The 24,263-nt window shown below is 43.8% G+C and overlaps 1 protein-coding gene across 3 annotated transcripts in view; it reads left to right on the top strand.

Annotated features, from left to right (window-relative positions):
* Nucleotides 1–24,263, top strand: part of ITGA6 (integrin subunit alpha 6) — a 77,048-nt gene that overhangs the window by 20,266 nt on the left and 32,519 nt on the right. For 2 of the 3 annotated variants that reach the window (XM_060621667.3, XM_060621668.3), the window contains exons 2-5: nt 17,542–17,666; nt 19,099–19,178; nt 20,391–20,646; nt 22,776–22,907. In XM_060621667.3, the coding sequence (XP_060477650.1) occupies nt 17,542–17,666; nt 19,099–19,178; nt 20,391–20,646; nt 22,776–22,907 (593 nt within the window). The remainder of the gene's footprint in view (nt 1–17,541; nt 17,667–19,098; nt 19,179–20,390; nt 20,647–22,775; nt 22,908–24,263) is intronic. The other variant, XM_060621669.3, reaches the window with a different exon arrangement.

Here is a 24,263-nt window from a genome sequence, read left to right as displayed (position 1 = left end):
GTTGATGTGGAATTCTTGGACATTTTAAATAGAGTCTTTTATGATTTTACCTTATTGGGTGCTAATTATATTTTTCCTTCAGATTATTTAAATCCTTATTCCTGGGAGATTAGAAGCCAGTGTTGCACCAAAGACACTCCAAAAATTGATGCCAGGGATGGAACCAGAAATCCTTCCCCACCCCGTCTCCCTCTTGCTGATCGGACCACTCTCGTTGGCATTCCATTTAAATCGTTGAAATCGGTGCCGTGACTTCCCTCTTATTCCCCCGGTAGATGGTCGAGGTTTCTGAGCTGGAAGATGAGGTGAATGCCGGGGATAATAAAAACCCTTTGTGCTTTGTGTGTTTCTTTATTGCATGAGCTCCTTGTTCTTGGTCAGAGACATACCTATTGGAAAATGTACCCAGTCAGGTAGGAACTAGAACCTTCAGGTTCCCATATCACGGGAGCTTTGTAGTCGCTGGAAACTGGATTTAGTTCCGGCATGTGTCTCCAAGGAGCCAGGAAAAAAGTCTCTTGTAAGAGTTTTGGATGGCCAGGATGAGATTATTGGTTTTGTGGCCCACAGAAAGGCAACAGGTATTCTTTGGGCCTCTGTGGCATGGCTCTCAAAGCGCTGTTTTATAGACCTTAGTTATATAACTTGCCATCCTTTTAGAATGTACTTTTTTGTAAAGGTAAATAAATGAAAGTGCTTTGGTGATGTTATCCAGTCAAGCAGAAAGGAGATCTAGGGCGTAGTGGTTTAGAGCAAGATTAGGGAGTATGGGGCACAACTCCTGTTTTACCACTTACCAGCTGTGTGACACTGGACAAGTTACTTGCCCTCTCTGAACCTGCATCCACATTTGTAACATGGGTGGTGATAATGGTATCTGCTTCTTCATGAACTCAGAGTGCCTCGTATATAATAAGAGATGATGGCTGCCAGTGTGTTCTTAATAATAGCTTGTTTGCCCTAATTTGCAGGTCAGGTGTGTATTTATGTGATTTCTTGGAAGGTTATTAGAAATCCAGTCTTTTGAAAGTGAGATTGTAGTTCAAAAGGGAGCCTCAGCCTTTTAATCACCTTTCTGTGTAAACGGGAAAACCTGAAGCAAGGAGGTGAGCAGATTTGTTGCACTGTGAATTTTAACTCATACTTGCCCAACTGGATCAGCCAGTTAGTACAGTTAAATAGCGTTTTGGTTTTTCTTGGCCAAACACTCTTGAGGTCACACACACACAAAATGGGACCAAATTCCTGCCCTTGAGGAGTTTATAGCCTGATTAAAGTGAGGTTGGGAGAAATCCTTGTCTAGGAAAGCTTACTGTGGGGAGGGTGACACGTGAGGGCAGAATCTTGAAGGCACATTTCTATGTACAGCCTGGAGCTGGAGTCTGGAAGTAGTTGGAGTGGGGCAGGATGGCAGGGAAGTCATGAGGGAAGGCACCGAGGCCTTTGTGTGCTCAGAGAGCAGGGGCAACTTGTGCCCAATGGCTAGGGGCTGGCTGGGTGCAGGGGGAGGCTCTCAGCTGTCGCAGGCAGGGGAGGCATGGAGGAAGGTATTAATCAGGCAGTGTCCCAGCCTCGGTTTCTTCACCTCTGGGATGCAGATACCTATCTGGAACATTCGAATAAAAGCATATGTGAATAACTTTAATAAATTACAGTGTCCCACACATGCAAGTGGTTTCCCCCTACTCAGGTTTGCTGCCTCCCTTGCTAAGAAAAGCATTGGGATGCATGAACAGTGTCTACATAGGGTTACAGTCAACCCATGTATTGAAGGCCAAGGCTGTGCCAGGTGCTGCTCCAGCTTTTGTATTCAGGGAGCAAGAGAAGAACCCCTGCACCTGTGGACTGGTAGCATTCTGGAGAAAAGGTGGGAAGTTGACACAAAAAATGAATATAATTTCAAGCACTGGTAAGGACTGTGGAGGTTATTAGGGTGAATGTAGGGAGTGACTGAGGGAGAGCTCTAGCTAGATAATCAAGGTAGGGTCTCTCTGAGGTGGTGACTGGAGCTGAGATGCAAAGATCCAGGGCAAGAATGTTCTGAGCCCAAGGAAGCAACGGCAGAGACCCTGAGATGGAAACGAGGTTGATGTGTTCAAAGGACAGAAGTCAGGCCAGTGTAGGGGTGGGGAGTGAGAAGGGGCAGATGAAGGGCAGTTCTCATAGTACCTTGCAGAACATGGCGGCATTTGAATTTCATGTGAGTGGCCATGGGGACCGATGGGAGGGTGATAAGTGGAGGACTGATGTGATGTGCCTTAAGATGTAGAAAGAACAGTGGTTGGGGCACCCGGGTGGTTCAGTTGGTTGAGCATCCGACCTCGGCTCAGGTCATGATCTCACGGTTTCTGAGTTCGAGCCCTGCATTGGGCTTGCTGCTGTCAGTGCAGAGCCTGCTTCGGATCCTCTGTCCCCCCTCTTTCTCTGCCCCTCTGCCACTTGTGCTGTCTCTCTCAAAAGTAAATGTTAAAAAAAAAAAAAGAAGAAGAAGAAGAAAACAGTGGCTGCTCTGTGGAGGATGCACTGGGTGTATAAGAGTAGAAACAGACCAGGTGGAATGATACTGCACTTGTCCAGCTGTGACCAGAGGGTGGCTCCTATAGCAGAGGGGCCCCCGAGAAGTGGGTCAGAGTGAGATGAGGAGGCAGAGCTAAGAGAATGGATGGATGCGTCAGACGTAGGTTTGGAGGGAAAGTGAGCCCTTTCTTCATCCAGGCATGTCCAGTTCCTGCTTGGACAAGATTTGAGGGTCAGATGTGAACTAGACAGGGGAAGTCACAGGCACACTCCTGTCCCTCTCCTCCTAAATGAGGAAAGTGAGCCCACAGTTCAGAGCTCTTGCGGGGCAAGACAGGACTGGTCATAGTGGACACAGTTCCCAAAGTGAAGAATATATAGGTAACGGACACTTCCCATTAAATTGGGGGGAAAGCGGTTAGAAGGGGCCCTCTCTGCATGGTATCCTCCTAGAATTATTGTTTAAATCTCTAACAATGAAGAGGAGCCCCCTGGTGCTTAATCTCACTAAGATTCTGCAGGAGTTTGACATTCTGGGGCTTCCTCTCAAACGAGGTAAAGAAATGTGGTTTAGAATTGGACTCAGAAAGAGGTAGTCTGTTTCCTTGGCCTGCTACCCTTGACCTTCTAGTTCCTCTCTCCTTGTGGTTAATTGTTTTCACCATTCCGTTCTTGAATGCAGGGCTGTATATAACTGACCATGGCACCTGGGCAGGTCCTCTGTGAACCTTTATCCTTGTTGCCCTAAAATTAGGAAATCAAATGAGATCAAGCTGGGCTTCTTGAGCTCCTCCAGGAAACCAGGGACTGGTGGGGGTTGGTGGGCAGTGGCTATGCCCAGGGGGTACCAGGGCTCAGAGAGAGTATGCATGGCAGCCAGCACTGGAGGAAGCAGAAAGGGCTTTCTTCACTCGTGAGGGGATGCTCAAGTTCAGTGAAGATATAGGGCAGACGTTCTGTGGGAATGGATGGCATTTGCAGAGCGCAGAGGCACCAGCCTGGTGGAAAGAATGCACCCAGAGGGTTTATCTGGTTGGAGTCTAGGTGGGTGTGGTTGGAGTCTAGGTGGATGTGGAGGGGGAAGTGGCGAATGTACAGGACCAGCTCCAGATGGTGACTTCATATACCACAGTGCCGCCTTATTCAAGGGGGATACGTTCCAAGACCCCCAGCGGATGCCTGGAACCACGGATAGTACCAAACCCTTTACATACTATGTGTTTTCCTATTCCCACTTACCTATGAAGAATTGTCACTTATAAATTAGGCACAGGAAGAGATTAATAACTGATAAAATAGAACAATTATAGCAATATACTGAGATAAAAGTTATGTGAATGTGGTCTCTCTTAAGATACTGTACTCCCCGTCCCCCCTTTGTGTAATGAGGTGAGCTAACGTGTCTGCGTGATAAGATGAAGTGAGGTGAATGATGTAGGCACTGTGATGCTGTTGAGACTGTGTTAGGCTACTCTTGACCTTCTGATTGTAGTTGGAAGGAGGGTAACCTGCTTGCAGACCGCGATTGACCACAGGTAACTGAGGCTGCAGGAAGAGAAACTGCGGATAAGGGGGACTGTTATATAGGAATAGGTGATTCTCCTGTATTTTCTCATCTGTACAAGCAGCCATGTGGAGAATCCAAAGTGGGTTGAGTTAAAGGCATTCAAAAACATTAAGGCTATGAGTTCTGCATGTTTAAAACCAGAAACAGAGTTCAGATTTCATTTGACAAGTAGAAGTTTCTAAAGCTTTCTCTCAAAACCCATCCAGTGGACTTATTTTGGTGTTTGTCCTTTTGGGTGAGTTGTAGTTGAAGGCATTTATGTTACTTAAAGCTATGTTTTGATACCTTGTAGACCCTCTTTTGACTTTCCAAATGTGTGGGCATCTGGGAAAAACGGCTCACTGTGCAAGGTGTTGCTATGGGTCCCGTTTTGAAAGACTCGTTTCCTCTGCAAATGCATTAGTCAGTAGGAATCACTGGACGGGACCACTGACTCCTCTAATAGGTCCAGTTGAGGTGGGGAAGTGGGTCAGTCACCGTGTAGGACAGAGCACTCATTCAGTGAGGAGCTCAGGAAATATTTGCTGAATGAATGAAGGAGCGAACAGAGGATTGAAACTGGCAGCCAGCATTTCCATGTCATTTCACTCAAAGGTTTACAGACAAAACTTTTTTGCTTAAAACAGTGTCCCATTAATACAGTCTAACTTTAACATTAGGAAAAACTTTTTTAATGTTTGTTTATTTTTGAGAGAGAAACAGAGTGCAAGTGGGGGAGGGGCAGAGAGAGAGGGAGACCCAGAATCTGAGCTGTCAGCATAGAGCATGACGCTGGGCCTGAACCCACGAGCTGTGAGATCATGACCTGAGCTGAAGTCATACACTTAACTAACTGACTGAGCCACCCGGGCACCCCTCCCTTTTTTTTTCTTTCTTTTTCTTTTTTTTTTTTTTTTTTAGTTTTTAATCATATATATATATATATATATATTTTAATTTTAAATGTTTATTAGTCTAACTTTTATATTTAAAAATTCACAGTGCAAATGCTTTTTTCAGAAATAAACTAGAGCCCTCAAAGGAGTGTTTGGCTTTCTGGTATTAGGATCTCCCCCATTGTCGGGGTGGCTGGGTGGCTCAGTTGGTCAAGCATCCGACTCTTGGTTTTGGCTCAGGTCATGATCTCATCATGGTTCTTGAGATCGAGCCTTGCATCGGGCTCTGTGCAGACAGTGCAGAGCCTGCTTGGGATTCTCTCTCTTCTCTCTCTCTGCCCCTCCCCTGCTTGTGCTCTCTCTCTCTCTCTCTCTCAAAATAAATAAATAAACTTTAAAAAAAAAAAAGGATCTCCCCATTGTCCCCTGCCTTTAGAAGGCTGCTTGTAGAAATGGTTGAAGGTTGAAGGTTTCTCAGATTTTAGATCTGCTGTGTTGAAATTGTTAACAGTGAACTTTTAATTGTGTAAATTACTGTATGAACATGACTTATGTACATATGTATGTATGTATGTATTTATTTTGAGATAGAAAGCATGAGTGAGGGAGGGGCAGAGAGAGAGGGAGCAAGAGAGAATCCCAATCAGGCTCTGCACTGTCAGCCCGCAGCCCGATGCCAGGCTCAAACCTACAAACTGTGAGTTTGTGACCTGAGCCAAAGTCAGATGCTTAACCAACTGAGCCACCCAGGCACCCCTTGTTTATTTATTTTTAAGACTTTTTAAGAAAAATTATTTATTTATTTTTTTGAGGGAGAGAGAATCCCCTGATGTGGGGCTTAAACCTCACAAACTATGAGATCTTGACCTGAGACTAAATCAAGAGTCAGATGCTTACCCACCTGAGCCATCCAGGTGCCCCAAACGTGGCTCATTTATTAAAAATACTTGTTGAGTGTCCTTTAAGGGGTAGGCACTGAGCTGGATGCTGGGGGGTGGATGTAGCAGTGAACAGACAAAATGTGGCCCCTGTCCGCATAGATCTGACCGGGAGGTAAGGGAGGTGAACAGTATGCAAGTGGTCACATTACTAAGCATGGTGATTGCTGTGAAGGAGAGGTAAATGGGAACTTACAAGAGGTGACACCTGGCCTCCTCTGGAAGGTATAGGGAGATTTTTAAGCAGAGACCTCAAGTCTGAGTAGGAGGATTCCAGGGAGAGAGAGGAACATGTGCAAAGGTCCCCAGCCAGGAGACAGCATGTGCTGGAGGGGTTTGAAAGAAGCCCCATCTAGTTAAAGGGTCCAGAGTGAGGGAAGAGTTTAACTCAGACTGTGCTCTTGAGACATACTTAACCTCTGCAAAAATGTTTTGGGTTATCACCAAAATTCAAGTTCTTGGTGAAGGTGAATAGGGAAGAGGCTGTTTAGCTTTCTTGCCATGGTAGAGAACATAATGCTTATGAAGAAGTCTGTGTCCTAACCCCTCCACTTCCAAACCTGTGAATGTATTAGGTTAAGTGGCAAAGGGGACTAAAAGTTGCAGATTAAGGTTGCTAATCAAATGACTTTACGATTCAGGAGATGATCCTGGATTATCCAGGTGGGCCCAGTGTAATCAGAGGGCTCCTCTTAATGTGGAAGAGGGAGGCAGAAGAGAGATTGGGAGCTGCACATCTCACTTAACTGCCAGCCTCGCAGAAGGAAGGGACCATGAGTGCAGGAATGAGGGCAGCATAAGATGCTGGCTGGAGTGATGAGACAGATTCTCCCCTAGAACCTTCGGAAAGCAACTGCCGACACTTCGATTTTCACCTCTGAACTGTGCAACTGTAAGATGCTACATTTGTGTCGTCTTAAGCCACCAAGTTGGTGGTAATTTGTTACAGCAGCCATAGAAAACTAGTACACCTGCCCAACTCCAGGTCTCATTGCACAGATGGCTGTTGCCACCAAGTCACTTGGTGGTAACGACCTCTGACAATTTGTTTGCTCTTCTCAGAGCAGCGGAGAGTGGCTCTTATGCATCCTGTCTTGCGGCAGTTAGCCATGATGCTTCTTCAGTAAATATTGATGGTGCACTGCCATGAGCCAGAGCCTGCCCTAGGAGCTTGGGATGAGTCCGAGGGTTCAGAACAGAAGGATCTGTGCTTTTCTAGAGCTTCAATCCATGTGCCTCACAGCCCGACTTACACAGAGGGCTGGTGGGGCAGAGATTTCTAGCTCATGACTGCTGGATAGAACTTTTTGTGAATGCAGAGTTCTCAGATGTATTTTTAAATCTCCAAATGACCAGTCACCAAAATAAGGAAAATTGCTTAAGGTTTCATAACTTTAATAATACATACATACATTTTGGTTGAAAAGCCTAACAGGAGGTATTAGTCTGGTGATTGATTTTTTTCTAGTTGCAAAGGAGAGAGAAGCAGGCCCTCTCTCCCCTGAAGGAATCTAACTCAGGCAGAGTTGCAGGGTTTAGATAAAAGCTTTAATGCCTTTGCTTCTCTTTACCAGATGGAGAAGAGAGAGGAGGAGGAGGGTCTTTAAAGAGAGGGAAGAACCATTAAAAAAAAAATGGGGGGGAAGCACCTGGGTGGCTCAGTTGGTTAAGGGTCTGATATGGTCATGATCTCACAGCTTGTGGATTTGAGCCCCGTGTTGGGATCTGTGGGTAGCTCAGAGCCTAGAGCCTGCTTTGGATTCTGTGTCTCCCTTTCTCTTCTCTGCTCCTCACCCCTCCCCACTCAGAAATAAGCATTAAAAAAAAATTAAAAAAAAAAAAAAGAAGAAGAAGGATGAGACGCCTCAGCAATCTGGGCAGGCTACCTGGGTTGCGAGTGGTGGTGCAGGGGTATGGACGTTCCCTGTTGACCACTAGTCCTTGGAAAGCAAGTACCTCTCCCTCCGGCCAGAGGCAGGACAGTGCTTCTATCAGTGGACACCTGGAGAGTCAACCTGGTCAGGGGAGAGAAGCTCTCCTAAGGCCAGTGGAGCTTTGGGGACCAGACAAGCTGTCCCCAGGTAGCCCAGATATATGGGAATTGAACATAGGGCCTCCCAGGCCAGAACATCTCACCAAGTGCTTGTGAAGCCATGGTCAGATCCAACCACACAGCTGGAGTTTTAAGCACAGCATTTTTAAATTCAAGCCGCTGCATCAGTCCAGTTCTATTGCTAGCACTCTCTCTGAGGCTGGGGTGACTGTATAATTGGTCTACCAAGCTGGGATATTTGTGGGAGTAAGGGGGGGGGGGGTTCAGGACAACAGGTGTGAATCAGGACTGTCCTGGGAAAACCTGGGGATATGGTCAGCCGAGCTAAGTGCTGAAAGCTTTAACCACACTGTGGATAGTCTGCTGACCAAAAATAACTCCATACAACACGGCCTTTGTGTAGACGGGACTACTCCTTCCAGGAGAGAATGCGTGACCCAGAGGTCTTTCCTGAGATGCCTGTCCACAGCATGGGGACCTCTCTGTCTGGGGGGGTCTTGAAGATTTATTTTCTGTGCACCCTTGAATATAATGAAAGATCTATTTTTTCACCTCCAAATGATTCCACCTTATATGTGAACCCTTATAAAGATGTTCTGTGAGAACTGCCCTCTTGATTATTTTGAACAACAAAGTTCTGTTTGTTATAAACACATTAGCCTGAAAGGACCTCAATCAGTTATAATTGTGGATGCGGATAGAGGTTAAATTGGTTTTAAAATATTTTAAATAAAATAAATTGCTTTTTAAAAGGAGGCAAAGAAATTTAGCTCCCATTTAGTAATAATTCCTCAGGATTTGACACCATAATTGCAAGTCTTGGATGTTGTTATAAACTTTAAAATGTCCTGGGAATGCTCCTGAAAACGGGTTAGACCTGGCTTTCAGAAAGTAATGTCAAAGAAGCATATGGAGTTTGAATAAAATCACTTCATGAAATACAAGTAAAACTATTTTTAGGTGTTTAATGTGTTATTTAAAATGTATAAATGATCAGATGTGGTCAGTTGATTATCTTCTATATTCATAAAAGCTTACATATACAAATTGGCTAGAAAACCTGTTTTGGATTTTTTTTTTTTTTCCCAATGCAGGGAGTCTTCTAAGTAGGTATACACAGTATATGAGAGAGGGTAGTAATGATAAAGAGGTGTTATGGGAACAGTTGGGAGAAAGACCTCTGCAGACGGCCAGGAAACAAGGCTGGAATGAAGACCTGATTCCTTCAAGAAACTATTGGATTTTGAGTTAAGGTTGCAGATGGTGGGCTGGGTATACAGGGTTTCCCTCCAGGCTCCTCAAGTCTCCATAATGGGTAAGATTAGGTTACTGAGAGACAGGAAGCAGATGGGCTCTGGCTTATGACTGTGACAAAGGGAGGAACCACAGTCTGGAGCACGTCACATGGGAACTGGGGGGTGGGGGGTGGTCCACCTGTGACGGACCACCCTTGGAATCCTCAGGTAAGGCGGGGGCTGGGGAATGAGGTATATATCTGGAAGGGAAGGTCTGTGTGCAGGACCACAGATGCCAGATAGCATCATCATTCCCCACCTCTGTGCAGAGTATATAGGCCGTTGGCATTTAACACTGTGGCCAGAACCAAAACCAAACCCCATAGCACTCTTTTGGGGGCAGCGGGATGGTCTTAAGAGCTTAACTTGATTGCAACTCAAAAATAAAGAACAGATTCTTGTAGACAAGGAAGCTATGTGTTATTAAAAACCAAAAACAAAAACAACCCAAAGCTAGGTCTTCTGGTGTGAATGCTGGCACCCCAAGAATTCAAGGCTTCCTCCTCTAGCATTTATTTGAAGAGTGGTTTGTAGTCTGACAGCAGCTCCCCACCCACTCAGCCAATAGTGAATCCTGCAGGCCCCACCCGGGACTCCCTTCAGAATTCCTTCTCAGGGTGAGACCAAGCCAAAAATGGACCTTTGAAGACAACACCAACACATGAGAACCAAGAATCATGAGGCATGTGGTGAGAACATAAAAGGGAATGGCTGCAGAAAACACTGGGAAACAGATAATCCAGGAACAGAATGAGACCTGAGGGGGGAAAAACCTAGGTAAAATGCTCAGAGTTTTGAGAACATACTGATCCACAAGTTAATAATAGAGTGCATTGTTATGTAAAAGGCACGATCAGAACCAAGTAAGAGCTTTTGGAGATTACAAACATAACTGCTGAAATTCAGGGTTTTCAATAGAACTATTGGAAAATCAAGTTGAAAAGCCTTAGAGAAGGAAGAAAATGAGAGAAAAGATAGATTAATCCAGGAGGCGTAACACCTGACTAGTTAGGAAGTTCCAGAAAGAGCACAGAAAATAGAACCTGTAAAGTGATAAATGTACCGTACAAGTTTCTTAGAAATTTTGTTTTTAATGTTTATTTATTTTTGAGACAGAGACAGAGTATGAATAGGAGAGGGGCAGAGAGAGAGGGAGACACAGAACCTGAAACAGGCTCCAGGCTCTGAGCTGTCAGCACAGAGCCCGACGCGGGGCTCGAACTCACGGACCGCGAGATCATGACCTGAGCTGAAGTCGGACGCTTAACCGACGGAGCCACCCAGGCGTCCCACGAGTTTCTTAGAAATTAATGTTCTAATTCCATTGGTCGAGGCCATGCAGTCAGTGCACAGGAAATGAATAAAGGCTCACGTGCAGATACATGGTGGTGGTTGTGTGTTTTGTTCTTGAGAAGGCCCAGGGTAAGTGAAGAACCTAAAAGTTCAAAGAAGTCAAAACTGGACTTCCCTCAGAATTTTCATTGGGTGCTAGAATAACAGCAGTAACATTAAAGTTCTGAAGAAAATGTTTTTCAGCCTAGAAAAACCAACCAAACTATCAATCAAGGGTAAGAGCAGAATAATGACATTTTTGTATATGGAGGGACTAAGTTTACCTGTCATATACTGTCCTGTAGGATGATTTTTAAGAAAATAATTAGAATTAGAGGGAAATCTGTTTTCCAAAGCAGATCAGCCCAGGAGGGCAGTCCTAGGGTGACCCAGTACCACAGCCCTGGAATAATCTGTGTAGTGATGGGAGGTCTGAGGCCTCTGAGGAGGAAACCTGAGCAGAGAAGCAATCCTGATTTAATACAAGGTATGACTGGGGGCTTAGAAACGATGGAGGCTAGAAAAAAGCAAACAAGGTAAGGAAAAGGGCAATGAGAAATGCCAAGAAAAGCAAAAGTCATGGTTCAAATGTGAAGTACACTAAGCCATTGGTAGAATGTAAGAAGTCTATTTGACCTTGGTGCTGGGGACAGTTTCCTTTGAGGCCAAGGAGTCTGACCCAGGTCCCAGATAGAAGAAAGAGGATAATTTCAGTGCGGTTTGATTCAACGCTGAATATTTACCTGGTTATGTAAAAGAACAGGTGACCGAGTTATGGTTACACAAGACAAAATGTAAGTGGTAATATAGTCTGATAATAGTGTAAAAGTTTAGCTAATGGGTGGTGGGACTTGGAAGGGAAAGTTTGGGGGAAAGGGTCAGAATGCTGAAGCCTTCGTCTCCCCAATTCGGGAATGGAGACAGATTTTGTTGAAAGTTGGTGAAGGGAAAATAGAGGGTTAAGTATATTGTGAAACTGTTAAGGGTAACAAATACAAGAACTAAGGTAATATAGTTACTAAACATAGGAGGGAAAGTGCAGTCGTAGTGTAAGTTCTTCCCTTTTCATGTTGCGGGGTCAACAGTTATTGTCCAAAGCTGATAAATCAAGAGATAAAAATATAGGCAGAAGTAATGGAATTATGGAGAAGTAAATACAGACTTTTTTTTTTTTTTTTTTTTTTTTTTTTTTTTTTAAAGAGGTATACCTAGAGACTGGGGCTTGGGATGAGTTTGGAATCTGTTGCTTTCCATCATAAGTTCTTTCTGTTTGGTTTCTTGTCATTTGTATTTAACAAAAATTAAAAATTGAGTTTGAGGATGGGTTAAATGCAGAGGTGACACAAATCCACGGTAAGGCTGTCTTCTAATTTTCTAATGCTTAATTTGAACAAACTAAGAAGGCTGTGTTTTAAATTAAGCAATAATAGTGTCCTTGTTCTAATGAAGCAATATTTCATGTTTCCTGGGACAGAGTTGCATAGCTAGAGGCAGAATCTTTAATCCTCGAGGAAATGAGTTATTGCCAAAAGCAATGAAGCAAAGCTGCTATTGTGCTTAGAGTTTTAAAAGTGTTCCAGTGTTTAGATCTTTTGGTTGAAGTAGTTATACAAAAGTATACCTGCTCTGTTTGGGGGAGAACTTGCGTATCTGAAATAGGAGTACTTGAAGTTTGAAATAACCTTGTGGTTAATGGCATGACAGTGGGTCCCGAATCTTTGTGCTAAGACTTCTGATCTGGATTCCAAAAGGACCTTGAATTTTAATACCATACCCTCAGTTTTATGTCATACTTGTGTCATTATTAGCCTTTCATATTGTATTTTACTATTTCAGATTTTATTTCTCATCTTTAAAGATAATGATGATGTGGTTTTGCAGGTTGTGAATTTTGTGGGTTTTTTAAGAAGTTTTAGTTATGTAAGTAATCTCTGTACCCAATGTGGGGCTCATACTCATGACCCAGAGATCAAGAGTCCCACGCTCTATTGGCTGAGCCAGCCAAGTGCCCTGAGTAGTGTATTTAAAATTTTTTAAAAATGTTTATTCATTTTTGAGAAGGGGGGAGGGGCAGAGAGAGAGGGAGACACGGAATCTGAAGCAGGCTCCAGACTCTGAGCTGTCATCACAGAACCTGAAGCGGGGCTTGAACCCCTGAACATGAGATCATGACCTGAGCCGAAGTTGGACGACGCTTAACTGACGGAGCCACCCAGGCGCCTCTGAGTTTTATATTTTAAACGTGGCTTTCCAATATGTTGGAATCCCAGGGCAGTTTTTATGTGATTGCAGCTTCAAAATAGTAAAGGTGATGTTTCACTAGCCCTGTGGAAAGCAATCTGGGAAGTATTTTTTTCCTGTTCCTTTTGGCGCCTAAAACAATCTTAGTTTAAAACTTAGATTCTTGCCCTTCCTTGACAGTTTTTCTTTTGACCTGATATGGGAATAAGCTTCTTAGACCCAGTTCTGTTAATTTCCACCACTTCCCTTTGAAGGCCATAACTTCTATCCACTGGCCCCTGCCACTTTGAATATGAATTGTTGCTGCTGTTTTGAATTCCTCCATACATGTGGCTTAGTAATAACAGCAGCTGCTATCACTGCTTCTTAAGAGGAAATGAACTCAACAGACCAGCAGCTACTACCTGAGTCCTAGGAGTCGCTGTGGGTGTCCTGGCCGTGCCCAGAGAATGTGTGCTGCCTACACCGAAGCAGCCTCTAGGGGCATTGGGGGCAAAGTGAAGAAAACTGGGCTTTGAGCAGAAACTGTGGACTCTGGTGTGACCTCAGGGTTCCTCTACATGAACACTACCCTTTTTGGAGCTGTACCAGTCGACTAGCTCAGGAGGCTGCTTGTATTTGAATGGCTTATAGACCAGTGCCCATCCTACAGGACTTAGACGGGACTTTCACCGGGGATGGTATCGTTTGACTGGACACAGCTCTTTTTGAGTATTTGTTCCTGCCAGACATAGCCTCCACTTAGGGGCTGTGACCTCCTGATAAAGGCTGGTTTCGAGCAGAATTAAGAGTTTGCTTATTTCCTGATCCAGAGAAGACCGCTTTCACCTTGAGGATTGAGACGCCTGCCAGTTGTTGAATTTGGTTGGGGTTAGTTACTGTGTTTTTCCATCAAGGTGCTTCCTTGCATTTTCTGTGCTTCTCATTTTATCCAACTTAATTCCACCTGTCCTTCCCTCCCCCACCCCAGTCATTGTTTTCCCGAATTTCCGATTAAGTGTGGGCCCAGGGAACCAGGTGCAGCCAGAGCAGGGGCACGCTTCCGCCCCAGTACTTGCTTGCTGTCTGCTCTTCCTCTGACTGGCTGGGGCCCGAGGCTGGAGGGGGTCTGCTGGGGGGCCCAGAGCACTCAGCCTCCCTCCATCCAGGGTGGGATGGGTTCTGAAGTGGGCTCACTGTGCCAGCTGTCCGGGGACCTGGGAGGAAGGACTGTGGTGGGAACGCGTGCAGGCAAAGCCCACCAGGGGGCGACGTGACCCTTAACGTTGTTCTCCAGGAGTCCATTTCTCGTGTTTGCCAACTTCTCTTCTGTGTTTCCTGCCCCTCCCCACACCCTCAGACCTTCTTGCTGTTTCCATTCTTCTGTATGTCGGCTTTCATCTGCGGCAGTTGCCATGAGCGACATGGGTGGACTCCTCCTGCGAGAGGTTGGTGTCTTTAGCACACATGAAATTTTGCTGTCACAGTTGGCAAACTGGAGTGAAAGCCCTCCCATTTCTCACATGCCTGCTAAAGGCTTGTCTTGGCCACTCTGGATAAGGGGGACAAGTGGAAGGTGGAGGTACTGAGGAGGGAGAGGCCCTACCGTTCTGCCAGGAGAAAGGGGGCTGGGGGAGGTGGCAGGCTTACTCTGGACTGTCCTTGTACGTGGAACAGGAAGTCCGCAAGTGCCTATCCTCTGCAGAGCACGGCAGCCTGGGGCTCTGAGGGGCACCGCGGGTGCGTGTGCCTCTGGCCCTTCACCCCAGAACCCCCAACTCCACTGACCAGCTTGCGCCTCCCCAGCCCCGTCTTGTGGCATCACCGATTCTCACCCCTCCGTTTCCTCTGGCTCCTTCCCCCTGCCCGCGGTCAGCCTCTGCAGGTGACAAGCCCCTCATCTGCACCCCCAGCTCTGCTGTGGTCTGGGTGACCCCCTTCCCCGCAGGCAGGTTTTGCCCCCCCCCCCCCCAAGACCGTGCGCAGGATTACCGGTCCCACCCTCGCATGGCCTCTGCCTCCCTCAGGTTTAGTACCTGCTTATGAATCTGCCTCCCTCAGGGCCAGAGTTTTTGGGGGGGAGGGTGCGAGGGCAACCCGTACTCATTCTAGAAGGTTTTTAAATGTTTGTGGAATGAATAAGTGAATGAGTGAACATGAAATAACAAGCCCAGCACCTGCCTTAGCCTCGGGTGTGGATGAGGAGGAGAGGAAGTGGTCAGAGAAGACGCTGTAATAACCTTGGAACTCCCCGGCTGCTCTTTATAGCCTTCCCGTTGCAGTTGGTTACCTTTACAGATAACCTCTTCCCAATCTTCACCCCACCCAATTCCAGCAACGCTTTCACTCCGCCTTCCTTCAACCTTTCCATGTTTTGCTTACATCTGTCAGTTACCAGAGCAATTCTTGTTTCAGTGTTTCATTTGTGTAGGTTTTGCCCTTTCAGCAAAGTTGTAAATGCCTGAAAATCCTGGGTTTTATTTCCTAGGAAGCATCTAACAGGAATGGGAAAAAACATTGCTTCAAAGTAATTTTTTTGTCCTGTCTATATCTGTGTATCTATATAGATATATGCTTATACCTATATCTAGCTGTGAGATCTTAGGGGCAGACTGCTTAACCTCCTTGCAAAGGCGTCTGTTTTCTGTACTGTAAAATTAGGGAGCTAGATGCTTTCTGGTGCCTCCAGTGCTCACATCCTGTGATTCAGCGCTGTTGACCCCAGCGCCTTGCTAGTCCCACCCAGTACCTGGGTCAGGGTTCCATCCACATCCTGCCAGGTAATTGAGCTTGCTCACTAACGGTCGAGGCCAGCTCACCTCTCAGTTATTTGTCAGAGCTCCTGGGATCTGGGACAACATTCATGGAATACATGTGCGTGGCAGTCCCTGTGGCCATTGGTCTTGCCTCGACTCTGCCAGAAACTTCCAGGCACTAAGGACCCTGCCTTTGTCCTGCTAAGTCTCATTCCAGTTCTGTGTTTTGGTGTATGCTGTTCATCCCTTCAAATGTAGGACGGGGTTCGAGGTGGAAGCTCACTGTGCCTGCTGTCCAAGGTTCCGGGAGGAAGGACAGCGGTAGGGGCGTGTGTTCCTGCATGAGCCAGCTCTCATTCTGTGACACCTGGCTGCACTCGCCCTCCCTGGACAAAGTCTGGCCCCTCCATTTTTGAGTGCATTTCCTTCTGTTGCACCTGCTGCATTGTATTGGTTTAAATTTTTTGTTGTTGTTTTTGTTAAATCCTTTATTGGGATCATAGAGACAGGTGGTAGAGACTTTTGTTTGTAGGTGGGTTTTTTTTCATTTTTCATTTTTATTTTATTTATTTATTTATTATTATTTTTATTTTGCATCTGAGTTTTGTGGGTTTCTTAAAGGCCAGGAGTGGCCTATTTTCTGCTTGGGGGTTGTTTGTTTGTTCACTTTTGTGCGTCTAGCCCTCTCCCCCAGCTCCAGCCTTGCTTCTCTCTGTCCAGTCAGGTGTGTTCCTTCTCTTTGTCTCTTTTCCTAGCTGTTCCATGAGTCAGTCAGACCCAAAGATGGTGAGTAAAGAGCATTAGCAACAGGAACCCTGTAGAAAGACAGTAGGACTCTAGAGATCCCTCCTGGCTGTGACACTGAGACTTTAAGGATTGTGGGTTGGGGATAAGGCCCCTTCTTACAGGAGCTAACAACACTGGGGTGGGAGGGAAGAAGAAGGAACATTAAAAAACCTAGTATGTAGGTGGCACTGCCCAGACCCTGCCTGTGGTCTCTGTGCCAGGCTGATAGGATGAATGTGGAGGGCCCTGTCTGATTCAAGAGCGCCAAAAGTAAGAAGTGATGCAGAAAGGCAGAGAAGGGGACAGAGGGAAATAAATTCAGGCCGGTTGTAACTTGGGCGAGCTTAGGATCTAAATCAGTATTGTTCAAAGATAAGCTGAAGCCTATTTTAAAAACTTGGAGTTTATTTGAGCAAAAATCAATGGGAATCTGGCAGCAGCAAGTTGGAAGTGGTTAGGAGTGCTCTGCCAACAGGAACCAGGGGAAAGACCTACTTACAGGGAGTAAAGAATCAAAGAAAAATTATTTAATCAGCTGTAGCTTAAAGCCTGACTGGCTGTTTGTGATCGGTTGTCCTTGGGTTTGATTTTATAACCTTGAGGCATTTATAGGCTTAGATATTTTTTGCTTACATAGGCTGCCACGTCATTAGAGCCACATCAGCCTAATGGCCTCCTTGTTTCATTAATTTAGCCAGTATGTATACTGAAGATTTAGGGTACCGTTAAAATTACCTTTGAAAAATACCTCAGGAAGGCACAGTGTTAGAAATTGACACATTATTGCTTGTTAAGTTTAACGGGACCATTTTCCCCCCCCCCTCCCGTGTGGGAGCATTTGTCTGTTAAGTTCCATATGTCCTTGGTTTAGGTTTAGGGGTCATGTTCTATCTATGAAAAGTGTGTCTTTTAAAATACCAGAATCCTACTCAGCAGAGAGGTGCTGATACTATGACAAACGGCTGATACTTTTCGCCTTGTTTGAACAACCCCTCTTCTGAGGCTTGACTTGGCTAGTTGTGCATGTGTGTGTTGCATGAGCCGGTCATGGGACTCGACCTTCATTCTCCCCAGCGTCCAAGCCAGCAGGGCATCTGGGAACTCTTGCCAAAGAATGATTTCCCACATCTCTTGGTTCTGACTGATTGAAATGTTAAGTGTGTTTTAAACTCCAATCCCCCAATTCTCTCTTTTGTCAACAGGTTGCTCGTAGGGGCCCCGCGGGCCGTGGCCCTTCCACTGCAGAGGGCCAACAGAACAGGAGGCTTGTACAGCTGCGACATCACCTCCCGGGGGCCTTGCACACGGATTGAATTTGATAATGATGGTGTGTTCTGTACTGTGTCCACTTGGCCAGCTCGCCTGTATCCCACTTGCCCTTTCCATGAGGGGGGAGGGAGGTCCAAGTATTCTCGGAGAGAGGGCCTGTTTTCATTACATGTCTTGAATTGTTTGGTGGGATGCTTGAAATTGCTGCCCTTCCTAATCCTGCTCTCTAAACTGATATGGTGTATTGAGGTCGCCACCTAGTGATGTGTTGAGGTTCTACAGGAGGCTGTTAAAACTGAATTCACAGCGGCAAGAAAATTGGGCATCGCTCGTACTCAGCTGCCAAAAGTTCTCGCTTGCTGTTAAACTATGTGGGAGAAAGTCTGTTTTAAGTATCAGCTCTCTCTGAAATGAAAACTGACCATCGTGGATAATTTTTCCCTGCTGGCTCAGACAGGCTTGTTTTGTGAGGCCTCCATGCTGAGCAGAGCAGGTAGTGTACTAAGAAGGCTCGAGCGAGCTGGATTTGACATACTTGGTCTAAGTTGATTTGCAGATTCACGTTTATGTGCTTCTCTTGATTTTACATATTTTAGAAATAACATTGGTTTTTTTGTTTTTGTTTTTTTGCTGATTAGCAAATGATACATGTTAATTGTTGGAAACTTGTAAAAAAGACACCAACCTGTATAAAGAATAAACCAAAAACCCATGGGTAATTTAGACTTAATCACCCTTTAACATTTTGGCTTCTGTCTACTTAAAGTTACTTAGTGCTTGCATTTTTGTAATGATTCAAGATTAAAAATCATACCTGCCTCCTCATTGAGGAAGGCAGAAATTTGGAGACAGGGTCACACAGTAGATTTAGATTGATACCGAAATGAACATACATGATGGTGTTTGTGATATCTCTCTTTCCTCGGGGGAGGGACTAAAAATATATCTATTTTCCTTTTTGACATTGGTAGATAATAAAGTGAATCTGAGGCCTTGCTTCCTATCTCTAATAAAGGAGAGAATGATTCATGCTGTTATGTAACAAATTTGATACTATGTAGAGAACTGCCCATTTTGTGTTAGTTTGGATGATAGCTGGAGTTTGGAAACTGGTTTCTGCATCACTGCTTTTTTAAATATATCTTTGCTTTAAGTGGCATATGGGGGAGGGCTACTTCTTAGCCTTATAATTTTCAACTGCCTTTCTGTACTCAGGACCCTAGGTGTCAGAGAGGATGTAGGGCTACCAAATAGAGCTATATATTTTATTTAAGAATTTTACAGAAGGTTCTTACCAATAACCACTTACCCATTTTCTTAAAATGAGAAATAATTTTTGTGAATTGAGTACATGAATTTACTGAGTAGCAAGACTCAGAATCTGGGCAATTTAGAAACCGTCTTGTATTGTGTTCATCTCTTGTTTATTGGCTGCTCCAGCCACTTTGAAGGTCCTAACTGTGTTATCTCACCTGCTCTGCTTTCCACAGCTGACCCTTCATCAGAAAGCAAGGAAGATCAATGGATGGGGGTCACCGTCCAGAGCCAAGGTCCAGGGGGCAAAGTTGTGGTAAGTGTAGAGAAGCGTGTTCATTCCACAATGTCTGAGTGCCTGTTACGTGCCAGCATGAGACATACAGTAGTGAACAAGACTGGCAGAGCCCCTGCCCACACAGAGTTGTACCTTCTAGAAGATTGACTGCTTTAAAGCAGGCATTGTGTCAAGAAGAAATCAAGGCATTATTTTTCCTGTGATTTCTGATGGTCCTTAAAACGCAAAACTAGACATGGTTTCTGTCTCAGGAACTATGTGTCTTTTTCAGAGGAGTTGTTAAAAATGTGGGAATGGTCATGGAAAGTAAGATCAGATAATTTAAAACTTCCTGGTTGTTTATTCTGACAAGTCAAATACAAGTGTAGTGAAGAAAAGAGGTTTGTTAGGTGGCTGTGTGAGATGGCCTTGGTGGTGCCTTCCAGGCTGGCTCATGATCATCCTTGCGTGTCTGTTTCAAAATCTGGTTGCTGTAACAAATTTATACAGGGTTTTGAAAAAAAATGAGAATTTTACTGAACACTAAGTTTTGATATCTAAGGGATCCTTACAGGAAATCAACTTGGGTATTGTAAAGTCTATTCATCCTCTGTTACATGGAGGGTAGCCATGAATATCTTGTAAAATTATAGGGATTATTTCATCTTTTCTGGCAGTATAATTCTCTCTGCCTTTTAAAATAAACTTAATCTCAGAGTTTAGAGTATAAGTTAGGAGTGATTATAAGGAAATAGTGTGGGTAAAAGGGAAATGTTTTTGTCTTAGCTGTCCCCTTAGCTGTGTTTGCCTGATCCCTATGAAAATACGTCTGATTTCTCTCCTCTGGAATGTAATTACATATTTTCACAAACACACTGATGTGAAATTTCATACGGCCATTAAAGCCAATTAAATTAAGAAAATGAAATAAGATATTTCCCATTGTTTATGTGACAGGTAAATTTACAAATAAATTGCCTGTGGATTACAGATTGGCATTCAGTATTTGGACTGGAGCATTATTCTCCAGGTGAGAAGAAGACAGGAGTCCTAGTTCCTATATACTAGATAACGGTCTTCTTAGTGCCACTTGGGGGAACAATTGCTGGTTTAGGATCCAGGCCCAGGATGAGGACATGTTTCACATCCCATTTAGAATTAATCCCTCTTTATTATAAATTGATAAAATTGTCCATAATAAACCTAAGTTTTGTGGAAATGAATGGGCAGCTTCATTCCATCTGTTTGCAGACATGTGCTCACCGATATGAAAAAAGGCAACACGTCAATACAAAGCAGGAATCCCGCGACATCTTTGGAAGGTGTTACGTCCTGAGTCAGAATCTCAGGATTGAGGATGATATGGATGGAGGAGACTGGAGTTTCTGCGATGGCCGATTGAGAGGCCATGAAAAATTTGGTTCTTGCCAGCAAGGAGTTGCAGCTACTTTCACGAAAGACTTCCATTACATTGTGTTTGGAGCCCCAGGCACTTATAACTGGAAAGGTAGGACATGTACTTATAGCAATAGAGATTAGACTGACTACGTAAATTCTCCTATATGCACCATGATTGAGAACATTTTAAATTGAAACCAAATGTGTTACAAGACACTTGTGTATTATAGAAGTAAGGTAGGATCTTATGATCTCTCAATTATATGATTTCAGAAACAGTGGTGGAAATGTTTGAAGATATTTTTTTCCTTCTCTCAGCAATTTATATTAATACAAGTAGTTAGCCTTTTTCTGTAAGAATATAATAACACTAGTGGGTTTTTTTCTGTTTGTGTTTTCCTGTTTCTTGAAGGTGAAAGTTTTATGTTTTAATGTTAGTAAACATTGCATTTTAAGGTTGTGATCTGAAAACAAAATAATTGGTGTCCTATATAAGTAACAGTGTATTAATACAGATATATCTTTCATTATATATTATCTTAAAAGGCTGTGTTATACTAATAAAGCAGAAAAGTTAGAAGGGTAGATGAACTAGGGGAATTTTGAGATGATAATTTTAGATAATTTACAGGAAAGTTGTTTAGTGGTATCGTTTAATGATGATTGTGATATAGGTAAAAGGAGACGGAGGGAGGGAAGGGAGAACGGTCCTCAGTTTTGACTGGATGAACCTGGTCAGCTCCTATATAAAGTTTAACTTTCTGAAGAAATTAGGCAGGCATAGAAAACCAGTATGTTATAAAGGACAATTAACTCTAATGCATAATGAAGAAAAATGTATATGATTTAGACATAAGACTTCTTTTTTATTAAAATAAATCCTATGTTATAACATTTTCACTAAGTTAGGAAACACTTAGGAGATGCATTTTAAAAACCTCCCAAGTTTGAATTCCTTTTTAAAAAAATTTTTTGGATGTTTTTATTTATTTTTGAGAGAGAGACAATGTGTGAGCTGGGGAGAGGCAGAGAGAGAGGAAGACACAGAATCTGAAGCAGTCTCCAGGCTCTGAGCTGTCAACACAGAACCTGATGCAGGACTCATATCATGAACCTCGAGATCATGACCTGAGCGAAAGTCAGATGCTTAACTGATTGAACCACCCAGATGCCACCCCCCCTCCCCCTGCTCCCTGCTCAAGTTTGAATTCCTATTAGAAATAATCCTCGAGGACATCTTCCTCTTTATATCATCCATGTTAACCTTTGGAAGTAATCTCCTTTGGCCTCCCCACCCCCAACATGACGGTATTTGTAAGGTTATACTGACCTAATGAAAGTAACACATTGAATTTAGAAATAGTTCTATTGTAGCAAGAAGAGATGCCATACATAGTAAAATAACAAAAACACCCACCAATTATGTATATATATGTATTTATGGGAAACATGTCTTATATGCTTTATAAACCCTGACTTAAAACGTTATTTATTTATTTATTTAATTTTAGAGCACATGCAAGCAGGGGAGGGGCAGAGGGAGAGAGGGAGAATCTCAAGGAGCCTCTACGCTCAGCACAGAGCCTGATGAGGGGCTCGATTCTACGACCCTGAGATCATGACCCGAGCCAAAATCAAGAGTCAGATGCTCAATTGACTGAGCCATCCAGGTGGCCTGAAATGTTACCATTTTTAAAAAGTCATGTAATAGGTTTACTATATGAAATTTTCTTAATTCTTAATTGTTAATTGTGAAAATTTTAGAAAGATGAAATCCAGTCTCCTCCATCACATTAAAATGATTTGGAGAAAGGATCAAAACATTTCACTTTTACACTATAGTAAAGTAGGTAAATTGGTATAGGATTGCTACATCAGGCTCCTATAGCTTTTAAAAAGTTATTTTCTGTAGGTTTAGTTAAGTAAACATTCCATTTTCCATCTAGTTGGTGGCATTGTAAAGATAATTCCTAAAAATGCATGGTGCATTTTTTTTAATAACTAGAACAAATTTCTTTGTAAAAATTCACATGAACATGATTTTTTAAACTTTAATGACCTCAAAAGCCCCCTTTCCTTTGCCTTTTCTTCCTCTAGACTTTTCTTCCTATACTACAGTGATAACACGAGGCATGTTTATTAGGAACCATCTCTTTGATTTTGTTTTCATCTTCATTGTTTTTTGTTGTTGTTGTTTTTTTTGTTTTTTTTTTTGTTTTTGCCATTTCATTCCTGTAGGCATTGTTCGCGTAGAGCAAAAGAATAACACTTTTTTTGACATGAACATCTTTGAAGATGGGCCTTACGAAGTTGGTGGAGAGACTGACCATGACGAAAGTCTAGTTCCTGTTCCTGCTAACAGTTACTTAGGTAGGAACAAGCGTAGCTTGGCGTGCCTGTCTTTTCAGATGCCTCAGTGTGACAGCGCCCTCCCTGGACCTGGACTTGGAGGCTGAGGACGGGCCAGGCGGGACCAGGGGCCTGTGGCTGCTTTGATGGGCAGTCGGGTTTAAGCTTTGGTGATCCTGAGGTAACCTGACTGGTGCCTGGGACCCTTCCCTTCTGACCTGGGCTCCCTCAAGATGGGAAACCTCTTGCATTCAAGCCCATCTCTTGGGCTAGCATCGGCCTCTGTAACCTGAAACAGGCTGTTCATGCAGCGGGGAAAAAAAATGCATGGATGTTATCAGTCAGCTGCGCCATATCCTCTTTCTAGAGATACTCTTGAGAGCTCCGTTTATGAAGTTACTCTGCAGTGGCGGGTCAAAACCTCCGCGTCCTTCCTTTGTGACTGTCGATCTTCCAGGGTTGGCCCGGCTTCTGGATCGGGGCCCCCATGTCACGGGACCCCTGGCGGGTGGCACGGCAGCTTTCCAGCGGAAGCTGGGCAGGACTGCTGGAGGACACCCAGATCGTGTCTAAGTGCCAGTTCCCTAACTCCTCAGGCTTGTCTGCATTACTAATGGGCGTCCTAAATCATTCGTGTGCATTATGGTAATTACACAAAGGCTTTTAAAAGCTTTAATTCTTGGTATGAGTTGACATAAAGAATAATTACTGCACATTTCTTGAAAAAAATGTAAAAAAATCTCCTAAACCTAAATAGTAACCTATTTTTTTTTTTAAAGTCCCCCTGTGCTAGAGATGTTACTGGAACAATGGAAGATAAGTAAACACAAAGAATAGTTGTTATCAATGTGTTAGTAAACAGATTCTTAAGATGGCCTAATTATGTACATATACATGAATGATCCTGTTAATTTAGGGGAAAAAAACAACTTTTCAGACATTCCTTCCTGCCCCAAAATTAAAAATTTGATGTGAAAGCATACAAGAGAGCAGAGCAAAATTAAATTTACCACTTGTTAAGTGTGGATCATGTGCTCTAAGTCATGTGCTATATTTACTACCTTACAGGTCTTACGTGACCTTCCCAAAAACATTATAAAATAAGTATGATTATCCCTCTTTTGATGATGAAAAAAGTCTATCTTAGGAAGATTAATTTCTTAGTCTAAGGCCACACAGTTACTGATCCCTCAGCCTAGGAGAGAAAGTTTCATGGGAGTGACAGGGTCAGGGTGGGAAGCGGCTGGATTGCATGAGTGCCACCACGTCCATGGCTTCGCAGGACAGGAAAGGATGCCGGTATATATGTGCTGTCCAATCAAGCGTGTTACTTAGGGGTTATTTGTGACGAGATGTACTTAATTTTAATTTTTTAAT

Source organism: Panthera onca, chromosome C1, assembly GCF_046562875.1.
Source record: "Panthera onca isolate mPanOnc1 chromosome C1, mPanOnc1 haplotype 2, whole genome shotgun sequence".
Lineage (NCBI taxonomy): Eukaryota > Metazoa > Chordata > Mammalia > Carnivora > Felidae > Panthera > Panthera onca.
The sequence above is the reverse complement of the archived record's forward strand: the minus strand, read 5'-3'. Positions and strand labels throughout refer to the sequence as shown.